General features: G+C 36.4%; 1 protein-coding gene across 6 annotated transcripts in view; it reads right to left on the bottom strand.

Moving 5' to 3' along the window:
• The window catches only part of XRCC4 (X-ray repair cross complementing 4), a 285350-nt gene that overhangs the window by 32680 nt on the left and 227802 nt on the right, over nt 1-24868 (bottom strand). For 4 of the 6 annotated variants that reach the window (XM_003123760.5, XM_005661540.3, XM_013994963.2 and 1 more), the window contains one exon: nt 4138-4785. The exons of the other annotated variants lie outside the window; for them this stretch is intronic. In XM_003123760.5, the coding sequence (XP_003123808.1) occupies nt 4674-4785 (112 nt within the window). In that variant the 3' untranslated portion in view covers nt 4138-4673. Of the gene's footprint in view, nt 1-4137; nt 4786-24868 lie in introns of those variants that run through there. 6 annotated transcript variants of the gene reach the window in all.

Raw genomic sequence — 24868 nt, 5'->3', positions numbered from 1 at the left:
GTCCAGGTAGGGCCACAAGACCTAAAGTTTTCTAGCAGCCCACACCTTCCCAAGGAAGTGCCAGTTAAAACTGTGGAGCTCAATTCTTATCATATCTTTATTACATAACTTAGCTTCACACTCCTAAACACTTCTGGCCAACATTCCTTCTGGGATACCTTCCAACTTGTCTTCTTCATTCCAGTGATTCCCAATTACAAGCCTGGGAATCAGTCTCATGCCTGATTCCCCAGGACCTTCTGTTCTCTCCTCTGATCTGGAAGGCAACTTTATCCTCAGACCACTCTCCCAACTCCTAGCAATTTCTCTTAACATCCCAACTGGATCCTTTCTCTTAGATGGATCCTCACCTACCCCTCTACATTTTTTTATTCTTCTCTTTAAACCACTTATCCTACTACTCTTTGCTATTATAGTTCATAATACAGCGGTTTTGAGCCCCAGTCTCTATCCTACTGTCATACACTCCACCCTTTGAGAGCAGACAACACAATTTCACTTAGCAAAATACAAACTCTACAGCAACAGAGCGCTTGTATTATTTGTTGCCTCATCTAGTTCCCAGAACACAAATGCGTTCCAAATAACTGGTGAATGGATGGTTTTATCCTTAAATTCTCTACATGGCCCAGTTCTCTGTTCTGTGTATAACTAATCCTTTATAAACATTTGTTGAATCAAACTTACTCAATGAAGAGCTACTTGGCTTCTAAACGTGGGATCTAGAATTTTATAAATTTGAGTCATGTGTCACTAAGAAAAAATTTTAAGTAGTTTCCAGACTTTGAAAACTACATAATAAAGATTTCGTGAGATGGGATTTTTTTCTTTCATGAAGTTCCCTAATGAGGCCTGACCCATATCATTCAATACCAAGGCAAATATAAATTTTAAGTTGAAAAACTTCCAGAAATTCCATCATCTTGTTTTGGAAGTGAAGACATGAAGATCAAAAAAGACATGCTGCATTATAGTTTATTTCTTGTGAATTCTGTTTACTTGTCTTCATAGTAATCTATTTTAGAATATAGTAAATGGAAAAATGTAGGAAAAAAATCATGGCATGGAATGACAGAATTTGACATCTTAACCAATTCTATAGATATCTATCTACAAAGGAAAAAAACTAACTATAAAATCATCCTTTCAATTTCTCCATACTAGGTATAAAAGAGGAAACCATGATTATGGGGTTATTATAACCTGTTCTAACCAGTTGAATCAATCTGATACACAGCAATGGTTGAAAAGATCCACTGCCCTGAAAAAATACAAGACGAATGACTCTTGGATACCTAGGGGTTAGGAGTGCTGACTCTCCAGAGAATCGAAAATCTGAGTATAACTTGAAGTCAGCCCTCTGTATCTGTGGTTCCTCTGTATCTTCAGCTCTTCCTTATCTATCATTGTACACCTGAAGATTCAACCAACTGCAGATCGTGTAGTATTATAGGATTTGTCATTAAAAAAAAATCTGCCTATAAGTGGACCAGAGCAGTACAAGCCCATGTTCTTCATGAGTCAACTGTATCATGAACTTTATAGATTCCAATGTGACGATTAACTTAGGAAACACATCTGTACACCTCTTTCTCACCACTAGTGAGTTAACAGCCAAAATTCTGTTTTGTTCTTCTTCTAACTTAAGCGCACACACACACACACATATAAAATCTACATATATATACATACATATATAAACATAGACTGATATATACTAATTTTGGTGAGTCATTTGTGCTCTATTCAAATGTGACAGCATTATTTTGAATTTTTTTTTTTAAGGGCCACACCTGCAGCATATGGAAGTTCCCAGGTTGAACTAGAGTTGCAGCTGCCTGCCTATGCCACAGCCACAGCAACAACAGATCTGAGCTGCATCTTCAGCCTACACAGCAGCTCACATCAATGCTGGATCCTTAACCCACTGAGTGGGGCCAGGAATCGAACTGGTATCCTCAGGGATAAGAGTTGGGTTTGTTACCACTGAGCCACAACAGGAACTCCAAGACAGCATTATTTTGAGATTCTGGTACTTTATGTACGATATCCCTATGAAAGATCCAAGATAAATCTTGGATAATATAAATTCATTATTACAGTGAAATTCTTACATGACTGAGTAGAATTTTATAATTATATTTCACATATTTATATCTACATGTAATTAAGATTTTCCTCTTAAATGGAAGCCACTATAAAAATAAAAGCACAGTAAAATTCCTATTTAAAATACTTAGTTGTCCTACTGACTTAGTAAAATCCTATTTCTGATACAAACAATAACGTATAATTTCTTTCTCATTCTCTGTAGTCAAGTCTATGTGCATACATAATGTATATTTATTTATAATTAATTACAAAAGGTACCTGAATTTTCTAAACAATTACCTTTTTGCATCAAATCATCCAGCTAAATTTCAATCTTTTAATGAGTTTGTTTTTAAAATCATTTAGTAATTTAAAGAAACTAGATCATTTGAATGGTTACCATGATAGACATGCATTTATTCCTTCAACAAACACTTACTAATCCTCTATGAATCCAGTCCTGTCCTAGGTACCAGGAGACACAGAGACAAAGAGACGAGGTGGGGAGGGTAGAGGGATAGAGGGAGAAGAAAAAATAATTCCAGACAGTGATACACAGAGTGAAAAATACACCCCAATGGGATAGAGCGACTGGGAGAAAACACATCTTTTTTAAAGGATATTTCAAAGGAAGCACCTCTGAGGAATGACATTTGATTCTAGATCTGAAGGACGAGATCAAGCCAATTCTATGAAGACGAACCTTCTAGACAAGGGGACCAAGAGTACAATGGTTCTGAGATCTGGCCCACCTGAGGGACAGTAAGGGGCAAGACAAGTAAAGAGAAAGGAACAGAACAGGGAGGAGAAGGCAGGGGCCAGATCATATCAGACCTTGAGGCCTGTGGTAAGGGGTGCAGAATTTATTCAAAGGGCAGTGGTTACTATTGGAAGGTTTTTATCCAGGCAGTGAAATGATCCTCTCTCAGATTTTAAAGTTCAGTTTGTCCGGATTGTAAAGGAGTAGAATATTAAGCAGGCAGACCAGTCAGGAGGCAGATATAGGAGACAGAAACAGAGAAGTAGGGAGAGTCAAGCTGTATTTTGCAGGTAAATATTCTAAACGTAGAATATAGGAGGAGAGAGAAGCAGAGGCAATAAGGAGGATGCTTGGATTTTTATCCTGAAGCAAACAAATAAGTGGTAGTATAATTTGTTGAATGGGGAAGACAGGAGAAGAAATGATGGTTAGGATATAATCAAATGCACACTTTTGAGGTGCTAAAACATCCAAATAAAACTATAAACAGAGATATATACACAGTCGATTTTTAAGAATCTCCTTTTGTGATAAATCAATGACAAATGATGATATACATATAACTACAGAAAGAGAACTATTCTATTTTTGGAGATACTAGTATATATTATTGCAAAAGTCAAGTGGAAAAAATGTTTCCTGAGAAGTGACTGACTATATTGTAGAGGCTTAGTAAGATGAGGACTAAGAATGGAGCAGCTATTGAATTTGGCAACATGGGTGGTCATTGTTAACTTTGAGTAGCATGGAGGGAATGGATGTTCAGTTGGATAGAAGTGAATGAGAGGTCAGAAAGCAAAAATGATGACGATTTAAAAAAAAGGTTCCCATGGTGGCTCAGTGGTAATGAGTCCAACTAGTATCCATGAGGATGCGGGTTCTATCCCTGGCCTCTCTCAGTGGGTTAAGGATCTGGTGTTGCCATGAGCTATGGTGTAGGTCATAGACGCTACTTGGATCTGGCGTTGCTGTGGCTGTGGTATAGGCCAGTGGGCTGTGGCTCCAGTTTGACCCCTAGCCCAGGAACTTTCATATACCAAGGGTGCAGCCCTAAAAAGCCAATTACCCCCCCACAAAAAAAAACAAACAAAAAACCAAACTGTGCCAGAAGTAAATGGGGAGAGATAAGTGACTATGACAATGTCCTTGTCTTCAAAGAGGGCCCTTGTACAGGCATAGTAAATATTCTATCAACAATCTCTGAAAAACATGCCTTGATATAAAACAGGCATGCATTTATATTAATATGTACTATAAAGACCTGTTACTATAGTAAAAGAAAAAGATAAACTAATTAATATATTTTATTGAGAACAAAAAAATCTTTAATCAAAAATTTTATCATAAGATTTTTGGGTTGTGTCCAAACTAAAAATAGATTTTACACATCATTCCACAAGTTAAAATGTTCAAGCATTATTGCTCAGAAAGTGATTATTCAAAGAAGAACCTGGAGACATGTTCTTTGTACTTTTTCCAATATCTTCCTAGACAGGATGTTAGATAGCTACCATACGTAATATATGTGAATTGAATAAGGTAAATGTGACCTTTGTTAAAAAAAAAAAAAAAAAGGTCTGAGATTTTATATAATTATAGGCATGCTGAATGAGTACTTTAGAATAATGCACCACTGTCATCAAATAATATCTTTATATACATGTGTAATCCATTTTGCACAATGATTTCAACTCAGTGTGTATGTAATTAAATTGTAAGGTACAGTAATAGCTGCTGCTGAGTTGAAATTTTTCTTTTTCAATTTAAAGGAAATGATTGGAAAACACAGTCTAGTGAACATCAAAGTAGTTCTCTGAGACAATTAAATCTCATCAAAGAGGTCTCCTGGACTACTGTTTTTTAGAGTTTCTAAAGACATGTTTTCAGCTGGGCTGTGATCCTTTTTCAGCTTCTCAGGTAGTGGAGGATCAAGCCTAAAGTGGAAAGAAAAATCAAGACAGTTTTATTTTGGTAAAATTATATATAGAGTAGAATAAAATTAAGAGATACATAAGTGAAATAAAGTTAAATCCTGTTTCAAAACTGTTGCATTAACGTAAAGAGAGATGAAAGGAATTTAATTTAACTGCTTTGGAATTAACCTGCCTCTGTTCAGAGCTAAATAAAATTATAGGGACCACAACAACATGGATAACTAAAGTCAAGAAATAACATATCCTGGAGTTCCCACAGTGGCACACCAGGTTAAGGATCAGTATCGTCTCTGTGGCCATGCAAGTTCAATCCCTGGCCTGGTACAGTGAGTTAAGGATCCAGCTTGGACTGGATCCCTGGCCCAGGAACTTCCATATGCTATGGATGCATCTGAAAAAGAAAAAAATAAATAAATAAAATATCCTTTGTGCTGTATTTTATGCCAAGATATAGAAGGTTTCTTAAGCCATTTCTTTTAATAATTTCATCACAATTTACATTTTCCTGCAGCTCCCTTAAATTCCACCTATTAGAATGTATTTGAATCTCAACAGCAGAAAGTCCTTATCACATAAATTTCTTTTAGTGGTCATTTGACTGTAAGTGTGCATATAATGACTTCGCATTTTAGCAGCTGTTGATGAAATGCTGTTGGTTCACATTCATTTACTGAGTCTACATATCTTCATTTAGTAAGTTAATTTATTCAGTTTCAGTACTGCAGTTACTACATCCATGGACTGACCTCTATATGTAGGAAGATGTTCTCTGAGTTCTAGGATAAAAGTCATGATTACTAATTGTAAACTGATCTTAAAAATGGTGAGCTGGAGGCTAACAGAGGTCAAACAGAAGGATAGCTTAGACATGTCTGTTTATACCCTTGTATAAGCCTTGTCTGAATCAACCCAGTAGTACCCAGTAAACCCATATTTCCAACTACGAAGGCAGAAGAGTCACGGCAGCTTCGTAGAGCTGAAAAAGAATAGGACTTGCAGTCAGGCCATGTAGATTTGAATCCCAGATCTATTTCTTATTAGCTATGGAGTTCAGGCAAGTCATTTAATCCAACTGGACATCTGTTCTCTCACTTGTAAAACTGAGATAATAATATCTGCCTCAGAGGTGGTCTAAAGATTAAATGAGATGTTGTAAATGAAAATGCTTGTAAATCCCCACAAAACTTTTGGAAACTATTATTATTAGCTCCTAATATTGTATAAACTACAAAAGAGGTCCTGCTAATAGCTTCCTTAATTTAAAAGAATAACCAATTTAAAGTCCCCAAATGTTGAGTATGTTTAGATTATGAGCATTTCAAAAAGCCTACACCCATACTTAGTTGCACAGATTATTAAAAATGAATCTACCACAGGGTTCTCCTTGGCCTCATGACTGCATACAATTAACCATGGTTGGCTGCCACTAGACCAGGGACGTATTCTGTCTTATCCTGAGCAAACCAAGTTCAGACGGCAGAACCCTCATAGGAATGCCAAGGGGCTAGACATTAATGCTTTGTCAAGATGATAAGTACTACCCTCTGGGAGTTTCAATGTTAAAATTAACAATAAATACTGATACAATTACTACTACAAGTACTTAAATATCTAAAAATATATTCCACAGAAGGAGAAAATGTATGTACCAAATAAAAGTATAATTATTACATGTGTAAGTTTTCAATGTCAACTCAAAACACATTATACATTTTTCCCTAGCCCTAAATGTCTTAGAATTGCTTTTTCTCCTCTTAGCAAAAGAATGAATTACATTTTTTCAATTAAAAAGCTAGACATGGAAAACCCTCTTTAATTTCATTCACAGTCTAGACACTACAACCGGAACACAGAGATCAATCAACTTCATTTTTAAAAAAATCAGCATTAAGACAAAAGGACCATTCTGAAGAGACAAGTCTAAAGGAAACAGATCCTTGGTACTCCATTAATGATCCTATCTCTTTCTAAAGTCAAGAGGAACCTAAGAAATAGATTTTTACTTTTTTGTTCTTAGTGTCAAGGACATAATAGGTACTCAATGAAAGTTGTTCAATAAACACAGATCATTGTTCTAGGGCTTTCATATCCCTGGTAAGTCAACAGGGTAAATTTAGAACTTTCCCTACGATAATAAAAAAAAAAAAGATAGTTTTTTTTTTTTTTTTTGGCTGCCCTGCAGCATGTGGCGTTCCCAGGCCAGGGATCAGATTTGAGCCCCAGTTGAGACCCCAGCTGCAGCTATGGCAATGCCAGATCCTTAATCCACTCTGCCAGGCCGGGGATCAAACCTGCATCCCAGCATTCCCAAGATACTGCTGATCCTGTTGTGTCACAGCAGGAACTCCGGTTTAATCATTTTTATAAGTAATAAATGTTTACTAAATCACTATAAAATTTCTGTAAAGCTTGAAGAAGAAAATTAAAATGTCTATCATCCTGTTTTGCATTATTTGCATTTTCATATTTTTCTTAACAAATACAAGATTTTATATATTTATATTATGTATATATAAAATCTCAAATTTGTAAAGAAAAAATATATATTGCAGTTCAATGTTTTTACTGTATATTAGCAATGTCATTGCTGAAAAATATAGATCTACATTCATTATTAATTTTAATTAATTTTTACTAACCATTAATCCACTGATAAATATTTGGGTTGGTTCTTTTTTTTTTTTTTTTTTTTTTGCTTTTTGGGTCACACCTGCGACCTAAAGTGGACGTGTCCATGCTAGGGGTCAAATCTGAACTGCAGCTGCTGGCCGTAGCTACAGCAATGTGGGAACTGAGCTATGTCTGCAACCTACACCACAGCTCATGGCAATGCCAGATACTTAACCCACTGGGTGAGCCCAGATATCAGACCCACATATTCATGGATACTAGTTGGGTTCATTTCTGCTGAGCCACAAGGGGAACTCCAGTTCCATTTTTTAATGCTTTTTAAAAACAACACAACAATTAATATCCTTATACCTATATCTTAGCATATTTATCATATTATTTCTTCATGAACTTGCTTATTCCAAGTATGCATACTTAGAGGTGAAACTTGAAAGCAAATAACTCAGAGAACCTATATCCAAAGTCTTAATAGAAAGTGAGCCAAACAAGTAATTTGAAATTTGGGAGTTCTCTCTCTTTCTAATTAAATTACAACCATTAGTTATGGCCCACTTTAAAATCTAAAATCTTTCAGAGAGGCTTTTTTTCTTTCCTTCCTTTCTTCCTTCCTTTCTTTCTCTTTCTTTCTTTCTTTCCTTCCTTCCTTGCTTCCTTCCTTCCTTCCTTCCTAAGTTTCCACATTCAGGCTGATTTTTATTATCTGTGCTCATGTAAAGTATCTGATGTGTCCAATATTTCAATACATAGTTTTACTCATTTAACCAATATTTAAGTATGTACTATGATCAGCTCACTGTGTTAGGGAAATACAACAATTTGATAAAGGTAACACATGATTCCTGCCCTCAGGAAGCTTTCAGTTAAACTTTTCACTTTCTCTAACTCTTTTTTCAAATATGTTTTTTCATCCTAAATATTTTCTAAGTACCTTTAAGGGAAGGACTATTCAGCATAATTTCTTACAAATAGTGATTTATCTCTTTAAGAATTTTTACAAACACTATATTAATATTTAGGATTCAAGCAGACTTTCAGATAGTTTTTATAAACAACATGGTTCAACAGGAAGAATTCTGAATACAAGTTTAGGAGATCTTTATTTATGCTTTACCGCATTAAGATTTTGGTCAGATGGTGGCATCTTTCTGGATCTTACTGTCTTAATTTAAGTTGTGGAAAGTAAGGGTTACTATAAATAATCTTGGAGTTCTTTCAGTCCCTAAATTCTGAGACAACTATGCTCAAATAATTGAGCATCTTTGCAAAATTCATGTACTCAATACGTATCTGTGGCATAAATGGAAAATGTGATTTAAAAAGGAAGGGTTAATAACAGAGTAAGAAATCATCTTTGCAGAGTTAAAGTATAAGGACTTTTCAAATAAAATAAATAAATGAAACTTCTCCAGGAGTTCCCATTGTGGTGCAGCAGAAACAAACCCGACTAGTGTCCATGAGGACATGGATTCCATCACTGGCCTCGTTCAGTGGGTCAAGGATCGGGTGTTGCCATGAGCTGTGGTGTAGGTTGCAAATGGCTCAGACGCCACGTGGCTTTGGCTGTGGTGTAGGCCAGCAACTGTAGCTCCAATTTGACCCCTAGCCTGGAAACTTCCATGTGTCATGGCTGAGGGCCTAAAAAAGCAAAAAAAAAAAAAGGAAGAAAAAGAAACTTCTCCAGATGATGATGGCCTTACTAAAAAAGGGCTTATGGTCTCAATAATATAGTTGCACAGAGGTCTGTTTTATCACTTCATTTTGCACTACATTAAAACACATACACACTATATACCCTGAATCAAAACTGCACTGCCACCATCTAATTAACAATAAATAGTGTAGATCAAAAGTTAGATTTGTCGGAGTTCTCGTCCTGGTGCAGTGGAAATGAATCTGACTAGGAACCATGCCATTGTGGGTTAGATCCCTGCCTCGCTGAGTGGGTTAAGGAGCTGCTATTGCAGTGACCTATGGTGTAGGGTGCAGATACAGTTTGGATCTGGTGTTGCTGTGGCTGTGGCATAGGCTGGTGGCTACAGCTCTAATTAGACCCCTGGCTTTGAGAACCTCCATATGCCATGGATGCGGCCCTAAAAAGACAAAAGACAAAAGACAAAAAAAAAAAAAAAATTGTCAAAAGAAATATCTCATCCTGGGAATGTTTCTCTGAATTGTTAGAATAAATGATTGACTTCTCTCTTTAACTTTCTGAGTTACATTTTCAACATATTTTAAAATGCTATTTCCAGTTATTAGCTCATTTTGTAAAGATATTTTCTCAGCCAAACTTCATACCGGTATTACCATGGCTAGAATATCAATCTTTTCTTATTCAAATGAGAAGCACTAATATTGTGTGGAGTGAATTACTTGCATTTTATAACATATTCTAAGAATAATATTTCTGAAAAATGTCAAGGTGCTGACTTGAACAAACTGAGAGGTCCAGGAAAATGTGTAATGATTGATGGCACTTGAAAAATCATTCTCATTTGACTGTGACACAAACAATGGTTCTGAAGTAAAAAAAAAAAAAAAAAAAGTCAATTTGTATGTAGCCTAACCATATCTCTACCTAGATAATACACATAAAATTCTATTTCAGGTGGATTAAACATTTAAATGAAAAAAGGCAAACCTTTAAAGCATTTAGAAGAAAATAAAGAATTATCTTTAGGATCTTAGGATACGTAAGTTTTGATAAGATTGATAAATTCAATTACATTAGGAATATTAGAAGTGCTCCTATTCATCAATAGATACCTTAAAGAGAATGAAAAGACAACTTCCAAACTGGGAGGAAATAAGGCAACATACGCTACTAACAAAGGATCCTTATCTAAAAAATTCCTATAAACAATTAAAAAAACCTCAAGTAATTAAAAAAAAATCTATATGCCAAAGACTGTAGGAACTTCCAAGACAAGGGAATAGTGGGGGAAAATAAGCATATAATAATAAGTTCAACTTCATTAGAATCCAAGGAAGTGCAAATGAAAACCAGTATGAAATATTTTACACCAGATGAGTAAAAGTGAAAATGTCCAAGAATAGCAAAGATCACAGAGCACATGGAATAACAAGATACATTACTACACGCCAGAGTGTAAACATTTGAAAAAACTTTGGATAACAGACTTGGCAATGACTGCTCAGCTATATGAAGAAGCATGTATCTATAACCAGGAATTCTGCTTATAGATACATATGCATATGTGTGTCAGGAGATACATGCACAAATGTTCACAGGTGCATTATTTGTAATAGTGAAAAACTGGAAACTACCGAAAATGTCTCTTCAAAGGAAAATGGGCAAGTAAGTCATAGACTTTTCATACAGCAGACTATGATACAGCTACACATATGCACAAATCTCAAACATAATACTGAAAAAAAAGCAAGGCACAAAATAATACATACAATATGATTCTATTTACTTAAAGTCAAACACATGTAAAATTATGCAATACTACTCTTTGAACAATGGTGTATATGTATCTGTGTGTATATCTTTTATGTATATAACAGTTCCAGATCTTATTTACTCTAACACGATAATGCTCTCAGGCTCCCAAGTCCTGTAACTTTGGGAATTATGAAGGTGGTAAAACAGAGGGGGCAGGTTTAGTACTATGGACAAAGGGTTCCATTTCTGATGTGATGGGTGAATCGGAAGTGACTGCAGGACATCTAAGTGGAGATGGATGCTGAGTAGGTAAATGCTTATACAGATGTAGCACACAGCAGAGATGACTAGACTACATATCCAGAGACAGCAGTTCACTGCCATATCACTGGCCACTTATAGCAAATGAGTTAAAAAGATCACCCAGAGAGCAGACACCAGAGAAAAAGTTTAGTATAGAATCCTGGGAAATATTAAAACTGCAGGGGCTGAAAGCAAGAGAAAGAAATGAGTAAAGGGAGATTAAAATAGAACGATTAAAGAGATACAAGGATAACCAGGAAAGTGAGTTGTTGCAGAAGCTGAGAACTAAGTTTATTTTGTGTGCTTGCAGCTTTTGCTACTCCCGTTTGCCAGCCACATGCTGGCTTTCTTTACAACTTTGACTGCTGAGTCTGTAAAAACATGTTAGGTAAATTAGCTGCATTCACTATGAATTATCTGGAGTTGAGAGGAATAACCTGGAAGGATGCTGCTATGCCTGTGATGGGAGGAAGAATATCTTAAACCCTTAGAATGCAGTTGTACCAGCAAATATCTAGCAAAATGGTCAATGGTCAACTTGTGCCTGGCCACCAAAGCAGAGCATTCTTAAGCAGCTGTTTCTCTCATGTTATGATTCAAAAATACACACACATATATATATATAATATATATATGATATGTATATATATAATATGTATATACATATAGTATATATACATAGAGAAACAGACACACACACACACACACACACAGATAGAAAGAAAGAGAGAATAAGAGCTTTGTTTTACTACCAACTTTCCTGGCATCCACCCACCTCATCTCTGACTCTCCCCTGGGATGAGGGTAAAGGTCTGACGTGGGGCAGGGGATGAAGGTGAGAGGTGAGGTAAGGGCAACAAATCAGGAGAGAAACAGACGAGCAATGACTGGCACATACATTATTTGGTAATAATAAAAGCCAAGTACCTAATGGTTTGCTTTTTAGGATATAACAAATCAAACCTTCATCAAAATGACCACAAATACAGCCAAGCTAAAGTATTAGGTACTTGCAACTATTAAATAACTAGGTGGCTATCACATTGGCCTTAACAGAGTTCCCATTATGGAACAAACTCACCTGGAGAAACATCTTTTAAATGGAAAAGTTATAAATAATGGGCTGAAAGATTTGACATCACCCAAGTTGCCACTGTATTTTCAAATTAAATTTTAGTGTTTTAAAAAATATTTGAACCTAGAATTAATGGGAAGACAGCTACACATTTCTAGTTGACCTTATAAAAACCAAAAGCATCTCCTAAATAAATTAGCAGACTGAAGTCATCAGGATTCAGTAAAAAAAGTGCTGAACATTGTCTGGAACTCAATAGGCCCAGACAGCATTTCACTGGTCTAATAAAATGAAAAAAAAAAAAAAAAAAAAAAGTTGAAACTTTCTTTCTGGAAACTAAAATGGCAAATAGAGGGAATTACATTAGCTATTTTCAATTAAACCCCTAAATATTTTATCTAATGAGTATCCCTTTGCTGTTTATCTTACCAAGAACAAGAAGAAAATAGAAATATGCTTTTGAAATAAGTAATTTTGAATGAAGCAAAGAAATGAAAAATATAAATAAATACACAATGTTAGGATATACTTGGTTGATTTATAGATATTGGGAAGGAATAATTATGAAATTTTCCTGTGGAATATTCATATTATGGATTTGAAAACAAGATTGTCTAGTTCTATGCAATTCAACATTTAAAGTCAGAATCATTAATATATCTATAATCCACAGGGATGCCAAAATTTATACAGGGATTTCATAACAATAAATTGGAAGAGTTTGTCATTCTTATTCTATTTTATTTAGATAAATAACATCACTCTGGTAACTCATTAGATGAGTAATATCAAAGTCCATCTATTAAAAAATCAATACATGAAAAATCCTATATTAAACTTCCCGTATTCCTTGCAAGTTGTAAAATGGTATAGGTGACATTTGCTACTGATGATCTGTGCCTATAAAAGAAGAAAACTGTCGTCTTAATAGAAAATGAGTCTCTATAACTTTAAGCAGGCCATTGCTTTCCGCTATCTGGTCTGCTATAAATGAAGCCTCCTTCACCAGACTAGAAGTTTCTCAAGTAGAACAACTCTCCTTTATGTGACCTGGTTCATAAATGTTCCAATGATTGCATGTATTAATTAATGAACAAATGATTGAATAAATGAGGTAAACAGTATTAACAAGAAGATTCAATAAAGTTAAGCAATCTGCCCAAAGCCACGTAGCCAGTAAACAGGGTCGTGAGTAGGCATGCAAGTCAACAATGCAGCCAGAATATTAGCCTAAGTTTCTCTCACTCTGAAATCTGTATCTCTCATGCTATACCAGTGTGTGTGGGTGTGTGTGTCACTAAATACTCACTTCTACTCCAGAGGAAAGCAGCTTGGTGTTGTGCAGTGTGTCACAAAAAGTAGTTCCATGAAGTACTCTAAAAAAATAAAATCTATGGTCCAAAATGTTTGGAAAATATTTTTTCCATTAAGTCCTCTAAAGTGTTTCATGAGCGTATGATACATTTAAAGCTATGAATGTTCTTCTATAGACTTGTTAATTGAATTATTAGGTAACACAAAAACAAGGCACAGAAGAATGTGTATATAAAATCGAGTGTGTACATGTATATTATTACTACATATATACACACATATATGTTTATGTATGTGTATATTTGTGTATAAATATATATAATACAGGTAAAATATCAGAATATTATTGATATTAGAATATCAGAATATTACTGAAAAGATTCATAAGAAACTAGCAATGGCTGACTCTGGAGAGAAGAGTTTGGGCAAAAGAACAGGGACACTCTTTGCTGTACAGTCTCAAACTGCTGAGATTAAAAAAAACAAAAAACAAAAAACAAACCTTATTTTATTATACCTTTTTAAAGCGTTTTAAGAAAAAAGCAGCTTGTTTTATCTGGGTTTTACAAGTGAATTTGGCAGCCAAAGCCTCTTTTCTCATGATATCTCAGCTACTTATATACCCAGAAACTAGTGTTTGTGAAACAGCCTGCCTCACTTGCTTCTCTGAGAATATAGCATTTACTAGTCTGAACCTCAAAACGTAAGAGGTCCAATGAAGGAAAAGAAAAACACACACACAAAAAACAACAGAAGTCTACTTCTGGCTACCAAGAGAAATTAAAAAACCATGGGCGGCAATAACACCCAACCCTGGAGGTTAGTGACTTCCAATGAACCAGAGACCAGAAGTGATAGTTTCCCCACAATGTGGGGCCAGCTGTTGGTTCCTGCTGCTGCCATAACAAATTACCATAACATAGCGGCTTAAAACAACACAAATTCATTATCTTACAGTTCTGGAGGTTGGCAATCTGACACACATCTCACTGGGCCAACATGAAGGTGTTGGCAGAACTGTGTTCCTCTCTGGAAACTCTAGTGGAGAATCAATCTGTTTACTTGCTTTTTCCAGCTTCCAGAGGCTACTCCCTTCCTCCATCTTCAGAGCCAGCAGTGGCAGGTGGATTCCTTCTCCCATCACATCACTCTGACTCTTCTTCCTTTGTCACATCTCTTTCTCTGACTCTCCTGCCTCCTTCTTCCTTAAGAGCCTTTGAGGTACACTGAACCCATCTGAATAAACCATGATACTTCACTTTTATGATCCGCTGATTAGCAGCCTTAATCTATTTGTAGCCTTAATTTTCAAAATTTGCCATGTGCTCTAACAGACTCATATTCCAGAAAATAAGATAAGGACTTTTTGTTTTTGGAGGAGGGTGTTTAATTCTGCCTACCACTCTTTCAAAAACAAGAAGTCTGTATCCTTTTTTTTTTTTTTTTTTTTTTTTTTTGCTTTTTAGGGACACACCCACAGCATATGTAGATTCCCAGGCTAGGGGTCAAATCAGAGCTGTAGCTGCTGGCCCACACCGCAGCCAAAGAAATGTAAGATTCAAGCCGCATCTGTGAATTACACCACAGCTCACGGCAATGCTGGATCTGTAACCCACTGAGGGAGGGCAGGAACCGAGCTCATATCCTCACGGTTGCTAGTCAGATTCATTTCCACTGAGCCAGGATGGGAACTCCCCATATCTTATTTTCTGGAACCTGAGTCTATGTTACAGCACATGGCAAATTTTGGAAATTTAAGATGTTTAAACTTTAAAGATGTTTAAAGATGTTTCAGGATCACGTAACAGAAAAACAGGTTGAGTAAGATAAGAATGCACAAGGACCAGGGTTAAAAGAAGCTCTCAAGCTGGCTAGAGGAGACCTCTGCAAGGTCTGTGGAAATATGGCCTGAGGTGCAAAAGAATCCACACGGGGGCTTCTGATCTAGGGATGAACTGAACCAGAATCATTGAGACACGCTGGTAACTACATCATTCATCACCTACTCACCCACTATTTCCTGAGTGCTTAACATGGGTCAGAGACTGTGCAAGATGCTTGGGATACAGGGTGAACAAATGGTCCAAGGCAGAGGTAACCCTGAGCAGCTGAGCTCCCTGCACATACACTTACAATGTCCCTTCTCTAGTGGATAACAAAACAGAGGCTATCTTTCCCTATGACAGCTCTAACAAGTAAGGCTATTAAAGAACCGCAGACAATGCCACCTTGTTATGTGTGTGACTTGTGCTGTCACTCACACATGGCCACAAGCTTAGGGTGACCTTATTTCTGCTTTAATGTTCTGTTGTTACTATCTTGCAATTCATAGTAATTTTTTTATGGAAATCTTATTTTATTTCATTTTTAAATGATTTTTATTTTCTCCATTATAGCTGGTTTACAGTGTTCTGTCAATTTTCTACTGTACAGCAGTGATGCAGTCACACATACATATGTATATTCTTTTCCTCACATTATCCTCCATCAATGCCCCATCACAAGTGACTAGATATAGCTCCCAATTCTTAGTAATTTTGAACAAAAGGGCTCTGCATTTTGATTTTGTACTGGGCCTGCAAATTATTATAGTTTGCCCAGATGAGGCACTTTGAGTGACCTTCTTACACCAGATCCAAACTGAACCTAAACACTTGCTCAGATTTATTCTGGACCAATACACAATGGGGCTTGCTTTTTAAAATTTTTTTACTAACTGTGTACTGATGTATAGACTCATTCTGCCCTATTCAGAACCTAGTTTTGATCCTTAATTAGCCTATGTGTCACCGAACCTTCTTTCTAACACTTAAAAAGCACTTGCTTTTTCTCTTCAGAGAAATACTTGGCGAGCTTTTTCACTAAATATTTTGTTTTGCCTGTAGATAAATTAGAATGATTATATTTCCCTGGCCAATAAGCAATCCACTTTGTTAGACTTCTTCATCTCCACTGCCTTTTTTCTCTTTCTCTCTCTTTTTAAAGCTCCACTGCCTTTTGTTTTACAGTATGAGAATCCAGTTTCTATTTTAATTAAGAGATATTTCCATGATTTTAGTCTGTGCTAGTGGACTTGTTTCTTAGTGTTTTCAAAATTACCCACTCTAATTAATTCCTTGGCTCACAAAGCAGCAAACCTGTCATCAGTGTCATTCTGTGCTATGGCCTACCTATCCCCTTCCCCTGATTTGTTGAATATTGGTCAGCTCTATATCCTTCCTGAATATTTATGTGGGCTTTAATGGAATGACTGCCTAAAGATTATGCAGCAGTCTGACTTTTTAAAGCACATATGCAGAGCCTCCTTGTCTGCCTGCTTGAATCTCTCACAAGCATCCTATCTTAATAAAACTATTTCTTGCCTATCACTTGATCTCCAGCTAAATTTCTTCTGAGTGGAGGCATGAAGAACTTGAACCTCAGTAAGTCCAGACACTCATTAAGCTCCAGGTTCTAAGGATACAGTGCTGAATAAGAAAGACAGTGCTTGGCTTCACTGAACTTCCAAAAGGAGAATGTGCACTAACTAAATAATCACTCAAAAATCCTTTCTGCAGAATTAAAACCCCCAACAAATGGAAGAACTACTTGATGAAGCATTCTTCATTCTGGGAAGAAGGAAGACCATCATCAGAACCAGTCCTGGGGCCACTAACCACCAGCTTTGAAAGACAATGCAAGCTTGCTTCTACCCTGATCCTTATCTGTGGCCCTATTTTCCACTCCTCAAACTAAAACCACCTCCTAATCTCTTCCAAGGTGGGGCACCATCTTTAAGGCACTAGCCTGCTGCGGCCCCTTTTGCCTGGAAAAATAATAAAGCTACGTTTTTCTCCTTCACCCCCCCAAAAAGATAGACTATTCTGTAACATAACCAACATCAGATGACTTTTAGAAAAATAAGCATTATTTAAATGATATGTAAAATGAACAAACAAAAGATATTTCTTCCCAAAGTATACTCATTCAATGTGATATTATTGGCAAATGTATAGAGAGTCTCTGCTCAAATTCTGGGAGATGTTCTGTCTGCCTTAAAGAAACATGCCAAAAAGGGGTCACAGAACCATAAGAAGGCAGATGGAAACAATCTACAAAATTCTGTGGATTTTGATTTTGAATTAAAAAGATTAAACTTTTCAGTTGACTTTAAAAATACAACCAAAGTGTAGAGTAAAACCAAGTTGTTTAGAATATTTTTAAAACAAGTCACTATACCTCACAACTCGTGGCCAATCAGTGTGAGATAAGGCAACACAAGCCATGGAGGATTCAGTCTATATGGTCAGAATGACTGGAGAAAAACCTTATATGTAACATTTTTGCCCTGGAAAAGTTTATTACACATATGGTATGATTCTAATCAAAGTTCAAATGTCACTACTGAACGTCAATCTAACCCACATAGAAAGCTTTTGACTACAGTTGTGTATTATGTTTATATACTTATCTTTACTAAGTGTACTATATAAATTTTCTAATTATGATATCTTTATGCTCATATAAATTACCATTTTTTTTCAATTTTTTTTGCTGAATGAATGTTTATTTTGGGGAAGGAGATTAAGTACCTCATATGGTTCCATTAGTGTATTAACTGGTACAATTTGGTCTCTCTCTCTCTCTCTCTCTCTTTTTTTTTTTTTTTTGTCTTTTTAAGGCCAAACCCTTGGCATATGAAGGTTCCCAGGCTAGGGGTCTAATTGGAGCTGTAGCTGCCGGCCTGCACCATGGCCACAGCAATGCCAGATCTGAGCCGCAACTAAGACCTACACCACAGCTCAGAGCAATGCCAGATCCTTAATCCACTGAGCGAGGCCAGGGATCGAACCCATGTCCTCATGGATACTAGTCACGTTTGTTAACCACTGAGCCATGATGGGAACTCCTGGTCTCATTTCTTTAAATGTCCCTCTTCAATCAATGTCTTAAAAAATATAAAATTTGTATTATTTAATTAATCATAATTCTCTGAAATTTACAGTGGAGGAAACTTTTACATGGTATTCAGAAATATCATTAACAAATGTTTTGTAAAGGCATTGGTTTTATTTGTCAAAATTCAGAACTGGCTGTAGCATTTAGTTATTAAGGCCTGAACAGATAAATTCAGTAAATAACTGATTAGCAATTTAAATAAACATTGTTACCTAACTCATCTTATTTTGCTACTATTAAGAAGGCTATATATCTCAGTTTTGATAATCTGCCATCTGAACTATATAATTGTTGACTTTTCTCCTTCAGCCTATTTTCCAACTGCTGCAAATAAGTTATCTTTCCACAACATGAGTCTTATTATTACTTTGTACGCTATAAGGCTATAGTTGAAACTTTCTTGGCATAGCAAAAAAAAAAAAAAAAGGAATTTCTAGCTTCATGTCTACCTTTCTGGCTGTAACTATTCAATACTCTCCCACACTAAACTTCTCATCCACCATAGACATCATCATCTTCATTGCCATACCTTTCCATATAGTTCCCTTAGCTTGAGGACCCTTTCTCCTACTTTCTTTGCTTAGCAGGCTCCTACTCATCATTAAAAGCCAAGTTCAGATGTGACTGCTTCTGGGAAAGCTTCCTAGGCAGAGGAATTAGTTGTATCCTATTCTCTCACGGTACATCTTAAATCGAGTAGGTCTTTGTTCCCGTAACCACTGCTGTGTAAAAAACTATCTTAAACTTAGTGGCACAAAACCCATGACTATTTTATTTATGAATCAGAAATATGGACAGGGCACAGTGAGGATGATTTGTAATTGTGCCATGGTGTCAGGGCCTTAACTGGGAATCCTGGAAAACTGTGGCTGACATGATGGTTGGGAGCAGGAATCCTCTGAAAACTCATTCACTCATATCTGGTGCTTGGTTGGGAGCCCCGAAAGAATAGTACTGGCTCCTGGGGACTCTTCAGTGGCTTGGCTTCCTTGCTGTCCTAGGATAGTCAGACTTCTTGCTTGGAAGCTTAGGGCTGTAAGCATGAGGTGCCGTTTCTAACTTAGCCTTTTGAAATTGCACAGAATCATTTTTCCTGCCTTCTACTGTCTACTAAAGAATCAAAAGCCCGCACTGATTTAAGGGGAGGAGACATGGAAATCACTTTTCAGTGGAAGGAATGCCAACCACAGACTTAAATTCTGCACATCTTTGTTGCTTACACTGTAAGCAACAAGAGAACAAGGACTATGATTTAGGATCACTGTTTCTGTCAGAATTTGGCACAATTCCTAGAGTAAAGAACAGTGTGTTGAAATTAACTAAGAAGTGTTTTGTTGAGGGTGTTTGCCTTTTTCCTCTTAGAGTTGAGTGTGAAAAAAGACAGAGTTAGTTTTACATGTAATTTATACAGAATCAAAACCATTCCAGATCAGAAGGGCAAATACACAGATTTTTAGAAATGCCATCACAAAAAAATTATACTTGAGCAAGGAAATTTTAAGTTCTGACAACTTTTGCTGTTCACAAGTTAGCTCGCTTTCCATTATAAAATCACTTATTTATTTTTCCAAGTAGTTTTGAACATTTATAATATATGCTCAGAAGTTCACACTAATGCCATTAATTTAGTTATACTCCACTTTACTGGAATGTATGGGAAGGAGGCTTGTGGTTAAATGGATGGTGTTTCAATCCTCATGGCTAAAGTCTCACCAGCAAATGCTGATCAACTTCTAAGTAAACACATACTTGGAACCTAACTATCACAAGACTCTAATTAGTTGGACTTTCTATTGTTTCATTAAATTATTGTTTTTACTACTATTGTTATTACTTAAGCTTTAGGACTGTTAGTTAATTCAAGTCTCTTGTATTTAGCTATTGTGAGACAACAAGGAAAAAGAAGAAGCAATCATGCTTTCACTATTAATACAAGTAAAAGTCAGAAGTGACTAAAATCTCCAGCTCCATACATCTTGTATTCTGAGAAGAAATGTGATCCCTGTTAGCAACAGGGAATTATCACTATCAATCTCACCATCAATAATCAATGAAGAAGAAGAATCAGATTTCAAAAATCAGAAACCATAAACAGAAATTAAAATGTTAAACCAAGAAATTCTAACACTTGTTTGGAATTAGGAAAGCTGTCATCCATAAATTCACATGCAACCCCAAAAGACAACCATGAAAATTGAACAGGCTATAAACATGCAAGGAAAATATTCAGCTAGATTCTACAGTCTGCTCATAACTTCCTGTACAATATATATAACCTCCAAAGTCCCCTCAAAATCTTACTGGGCCTCTGTGGAAGGATAAACAGGGAAAATCTTAAATTTTAAGTCTTTTAAATTGCTGTCTATAGTGCATTATCTTTTGCTTTCTGTAAAAACAGTCCCATTCATCAAACTGCAAAAGAAGAAAGATGTTTGACGTTTCCTAATCTATCAATGGACACTTTTCTATAACTAAGAAGTTTGGAAGTGACTAGAGGAGCCCTCAAAAATTGCGTTTGTAAGAATGTTAAGTTTCCAGAAGGCTGGAACCATGGGTGTCTTTTGTATAGTTTAACCACATATAGGAGAGTCACAACTTAGCAAAGAATTGTTCTTAATAGTCTATTTGAAAACAAGCCCAGGAGTTCCCGTCGTGGCGCAGTGGTTAACGAATCCGACTAAGAACCATGAGGTTGCGGGTTCGATCCCTGCCCTTGCTCAGTGGGTTAAGGATCCGGCGTTGCCATGAGCTGTGGTGTAGGTTGCAGACGCGGCTCGGATCCCGCGTTGCTGTGGCTCTGGCATAGGCTGGCAGCTACAGCTCCGATTGGACCCCTAGCCTGGGAACCTCCATATGCCGCGGGAGCGGCCCAAGAAATAGCAAAAAAAAAAAAAAAGACAAAAAGACGAAAACAAGCCCAGGACACATTTTTTTAAAAGAAATATTAAAAATAATAATTTTTACAGATCATTCCACTAAGACTACTTAGCCTATGATATTAACAAACTATTAGAAAGTACTGATGATGAGAACTAGTGATCAGCACAATTATATGAACCTGTTTTTCATACATTCCTTTACTTCAGTATTTTCTCAGTATAAGGCAGTGTCCTAGTCTCTGAGATGAGCAAATAAAACATAACCCTAGACTTTGAAAATCTCAGTCTAGTTGAGGGAAAATATATTTAAACAAATATTAACATGCTGTGATGAAGTAGGTACAAAGTATTGATTTACAAGATTAAAAAATAAATTTCAAATCTAGATTCAGGAATACATCTGTGCCTACAGTAGGCTTATTTGTATTTGCAGTTGTATACATAAAAATAAACACATTATGGAGTTCCCGGCATGGCTTGGTGGTTAACGAATCCCACTAGGAACCATGAGGTTGTGAGTTCGATCCCTGGCCTTGCTCAGTGGGTTAAGGATCCAGCATTGCTGTGAGCTGTAGTGTAGGTTGCAGACACAGCTGGAATCCCCTCTTGCTGTGGCTTTGGCGTAGGCCGGTGGCTACAGTTCTGATTAGACCCCTAGCTGGGAACCTCCATATGCTGCAGAAGCAGCCCTAGAAATGGCAAAAAGACAAAAAAAAAAAAAAAAGTTACATATAAAATGCTACTAGATGTTTACTACATGGTAATTTCCAATAACTCTTGAAGAGATACTTGACTGTTAATGAGTAAAAGCAATTTTTTTGGGGGGGAGTTTCCATCCTGGCGCAGCAGAAATGAATCTGACTAGGAACCATGAGGTTGTGGGTTTGCTTCCTGGCCTCCCTCAGTGGATTAAGGATCCGGCATTGCTGTAAGCTGTGGTGTAGGTCACAGAAGTGGCTCAAATCTGGCGTTGCTGTGGCTCTGGCGTAGGCTGGCAGCAACAGCTCCGATTGGATACCTAGCCTGGGAACCTTCATATGCCGTGGGTGCAGCCCTAAAAAGACAAAAAAAAAAAGTAAGTAACTTTTTTCTTTTGTGGTCACCCCATGACATATGCAGTTCCTAGGCTAGGAATCAGATCTGAGCCACAGTTGTGACTTACGCCGTGCCTGCAGCAATGCTGTATCCTTTACCCCACTGTGCCAGCTAGGGATCAGATCTGGGTCCTGGTCCTGCAGAGATGGCACAGATCCTGTTGTGCCACAGTGGGAACTCCTAAAAGTAATTTTTATTCATAATAGCAATAACTTTTCTTTCCTTAAGTAACTTTTTTCATAAAGAAAACAGAACTGGTTGTTATATCAGAACACTAAGAGAAATGTTTGTTTATATTCGTGGAAATTTTATTAAAATAATGACAGACACTATCCAAACATCCGGCATTTAGGTGGGATGGGGTAAAAGGCTACTTTTACATCTGAATGCCCCTTCAAGGTCCAAAATTCTAGAATGGTATTTTCAGGATAGAAAAGTATAATTTTTTGGTTTCATCCAAAGCTGAGTCTAAATTTTCTGTTACTAACTCCTCTCCTTATTTTGGGTACTGAATCATTATAAAAGATATTCTTGAGGATGAAATAATTACTTTTTAAAATAAACATTTGGTAAAAAGAAATAATGAATTTCCCTAATAATTTCTCAAGAAGACTTAAGTTTCAAATACAGGAATTCCGAAATCCTCTGACAATTCTAGTGGATGCAAGCAACCAAAAAGTAAATAACTTTCAAATAAATATTTAAATAAAATATGCATACAAAGACTTAAAATTTTTCATTAAAATGGAATAAAATAAAGATTAACCCCTGTCTATTCACCTGTTGGTATTTTAGTATGTACCTTTTTTGAATTTATATACAGCTGATATACATACATACATCTTTTAAAAATAATTACACTATGAAAAGTACTTTTTATTATATTTTTCTTAATAATTCATTGGGGAATATCTTTGTCAATAATTATGGGTCTACATAATTAATGACCTTATAGTACTTACATTGGGCTACCTCAAAAGTATAACTAATCTTTTTTTTTTTTTTTTTTGTCTTTTTGCTAGGGATCTAATCAGAGCTGTAGCTGCCAGCCTATGCCAGAGTCACAGCAATGCAGGATCCGAGCCGCGTCTGCAACCTACACCTCAGCTCATGGCAATGCCAGATCCTTAACCCACTGAGCAAGGCCAGGGATCGAACCTGCAACCTCATGGTTCCTAGTCAGATTCGTTAACCACTGTGCCACGATGGGAACTCCAAAAGTATAACTGATCTTGATTCATATCAAAAACTGGACACAATTTAAATGCTTATTGCAAATCACATATCAATAAACATCCTTGAAGCTACTCTTCCTAAGTGATGGTCTATTTAATTCTAATTGAAACTGGTTAATTATAAGACTTCAGTTCCTAAAATTTCTTACTCTTAGGAATGCTAAGAGAAGTACAGCTTACAACCAAGAAAGTAGCATATTTATTTTAACTACCTGGCAATTAAATTATTTTTATTTTTAAATTGAAATATAGTTAATTTATAATCTTGCAATTCCAAAGTCTTAATTTATTTCTCCCCCTTAAATTATTTTTAGGAGAAAGTTCTATGTTAATGTGAACAACAACCACAGTAACCATCCATATAAACCTGGAAAAAAACAGTCATGAAAATTTGAGAAGGTGAAAAGTATTCATTAAAACAGCTGCATACTACCAACATAAGTAGAAATTCTTTAGGTTTCTCATTGAAGACAGCTGCCATTTTGCTTCCAAGTCATAAAAGGTTTTGCTACTGTACTTCAGATGTGGACCTCATGAATATTATACACCAACTGCTATATTCGTTTATTTTTCTGGAGGAAATTAGATTAGGTCATCTGACCTATGACAGAAGGTAAGTGTTTTGTAACTCCAAGTTGAAGTGTGGACCAAATTCTCACACATGAAATAAATGTTTATTATTAATTTGGAAATAAGGCAAAGGGGTTTTTCACAGGATTCAGGAGAAGTTAGAGCAGACAATGCTTCTGAACCTTGTGTGCAGAAGATAGGTAAAAGGACAAAAAAAGTGACTTATTCACGGGAAAGTTTCTCATTCATTGAGATTTTGATATTTTAATTCAAGTACATATAAATATGCTACAATGTGACGCTGTCACATATGTATTTTAAGAGAGAAAATTAAGAGGGAAGAAGATAACTTTTTATGAAGACAAACCTGGAGTTCCTGTTGTGGCCCAGTGGTTACGAACCAAACTAGTATTCATGAGGATGCGGGTTTGATCCCTAACCCCTTCAGTGGGTTAAAGATCCCGCATTGCCATGAGCTGTGGTGTAGGTCACAGAGGTAGCTTGGATCTGGCCTTGGTGGTTGTACTTGTGGTGTCGATACCTAGCCTGGGAACTTCCATATGGCACGGGTATGGCCCTAAAAAAAATGAAGACAACGATGACCTTGGCCTTTCTTGGTGCAGATAAGAATCCTAAC

The sequence above is a fragment of the Sus scrofa genome, chromosome 2, assembly GCF_000003025.6.
Source record: "Sus scrofa isolate TJ Tabasco breed Duroc chromosome 2, Sscrofa11.1, whole genome shotgun sequence".
In the NCBI taxonomy this organism is placed as follows: Eukaryota; Metazoa; Chordata; class Mammalia; order Artiodactyla; family Suidae; genus Sus; species Sus scrofa.
Note: the sequence above shows the minus strand (reverse complement) of the source record. Positions and strands in the feature narration are given on the sequence as shown.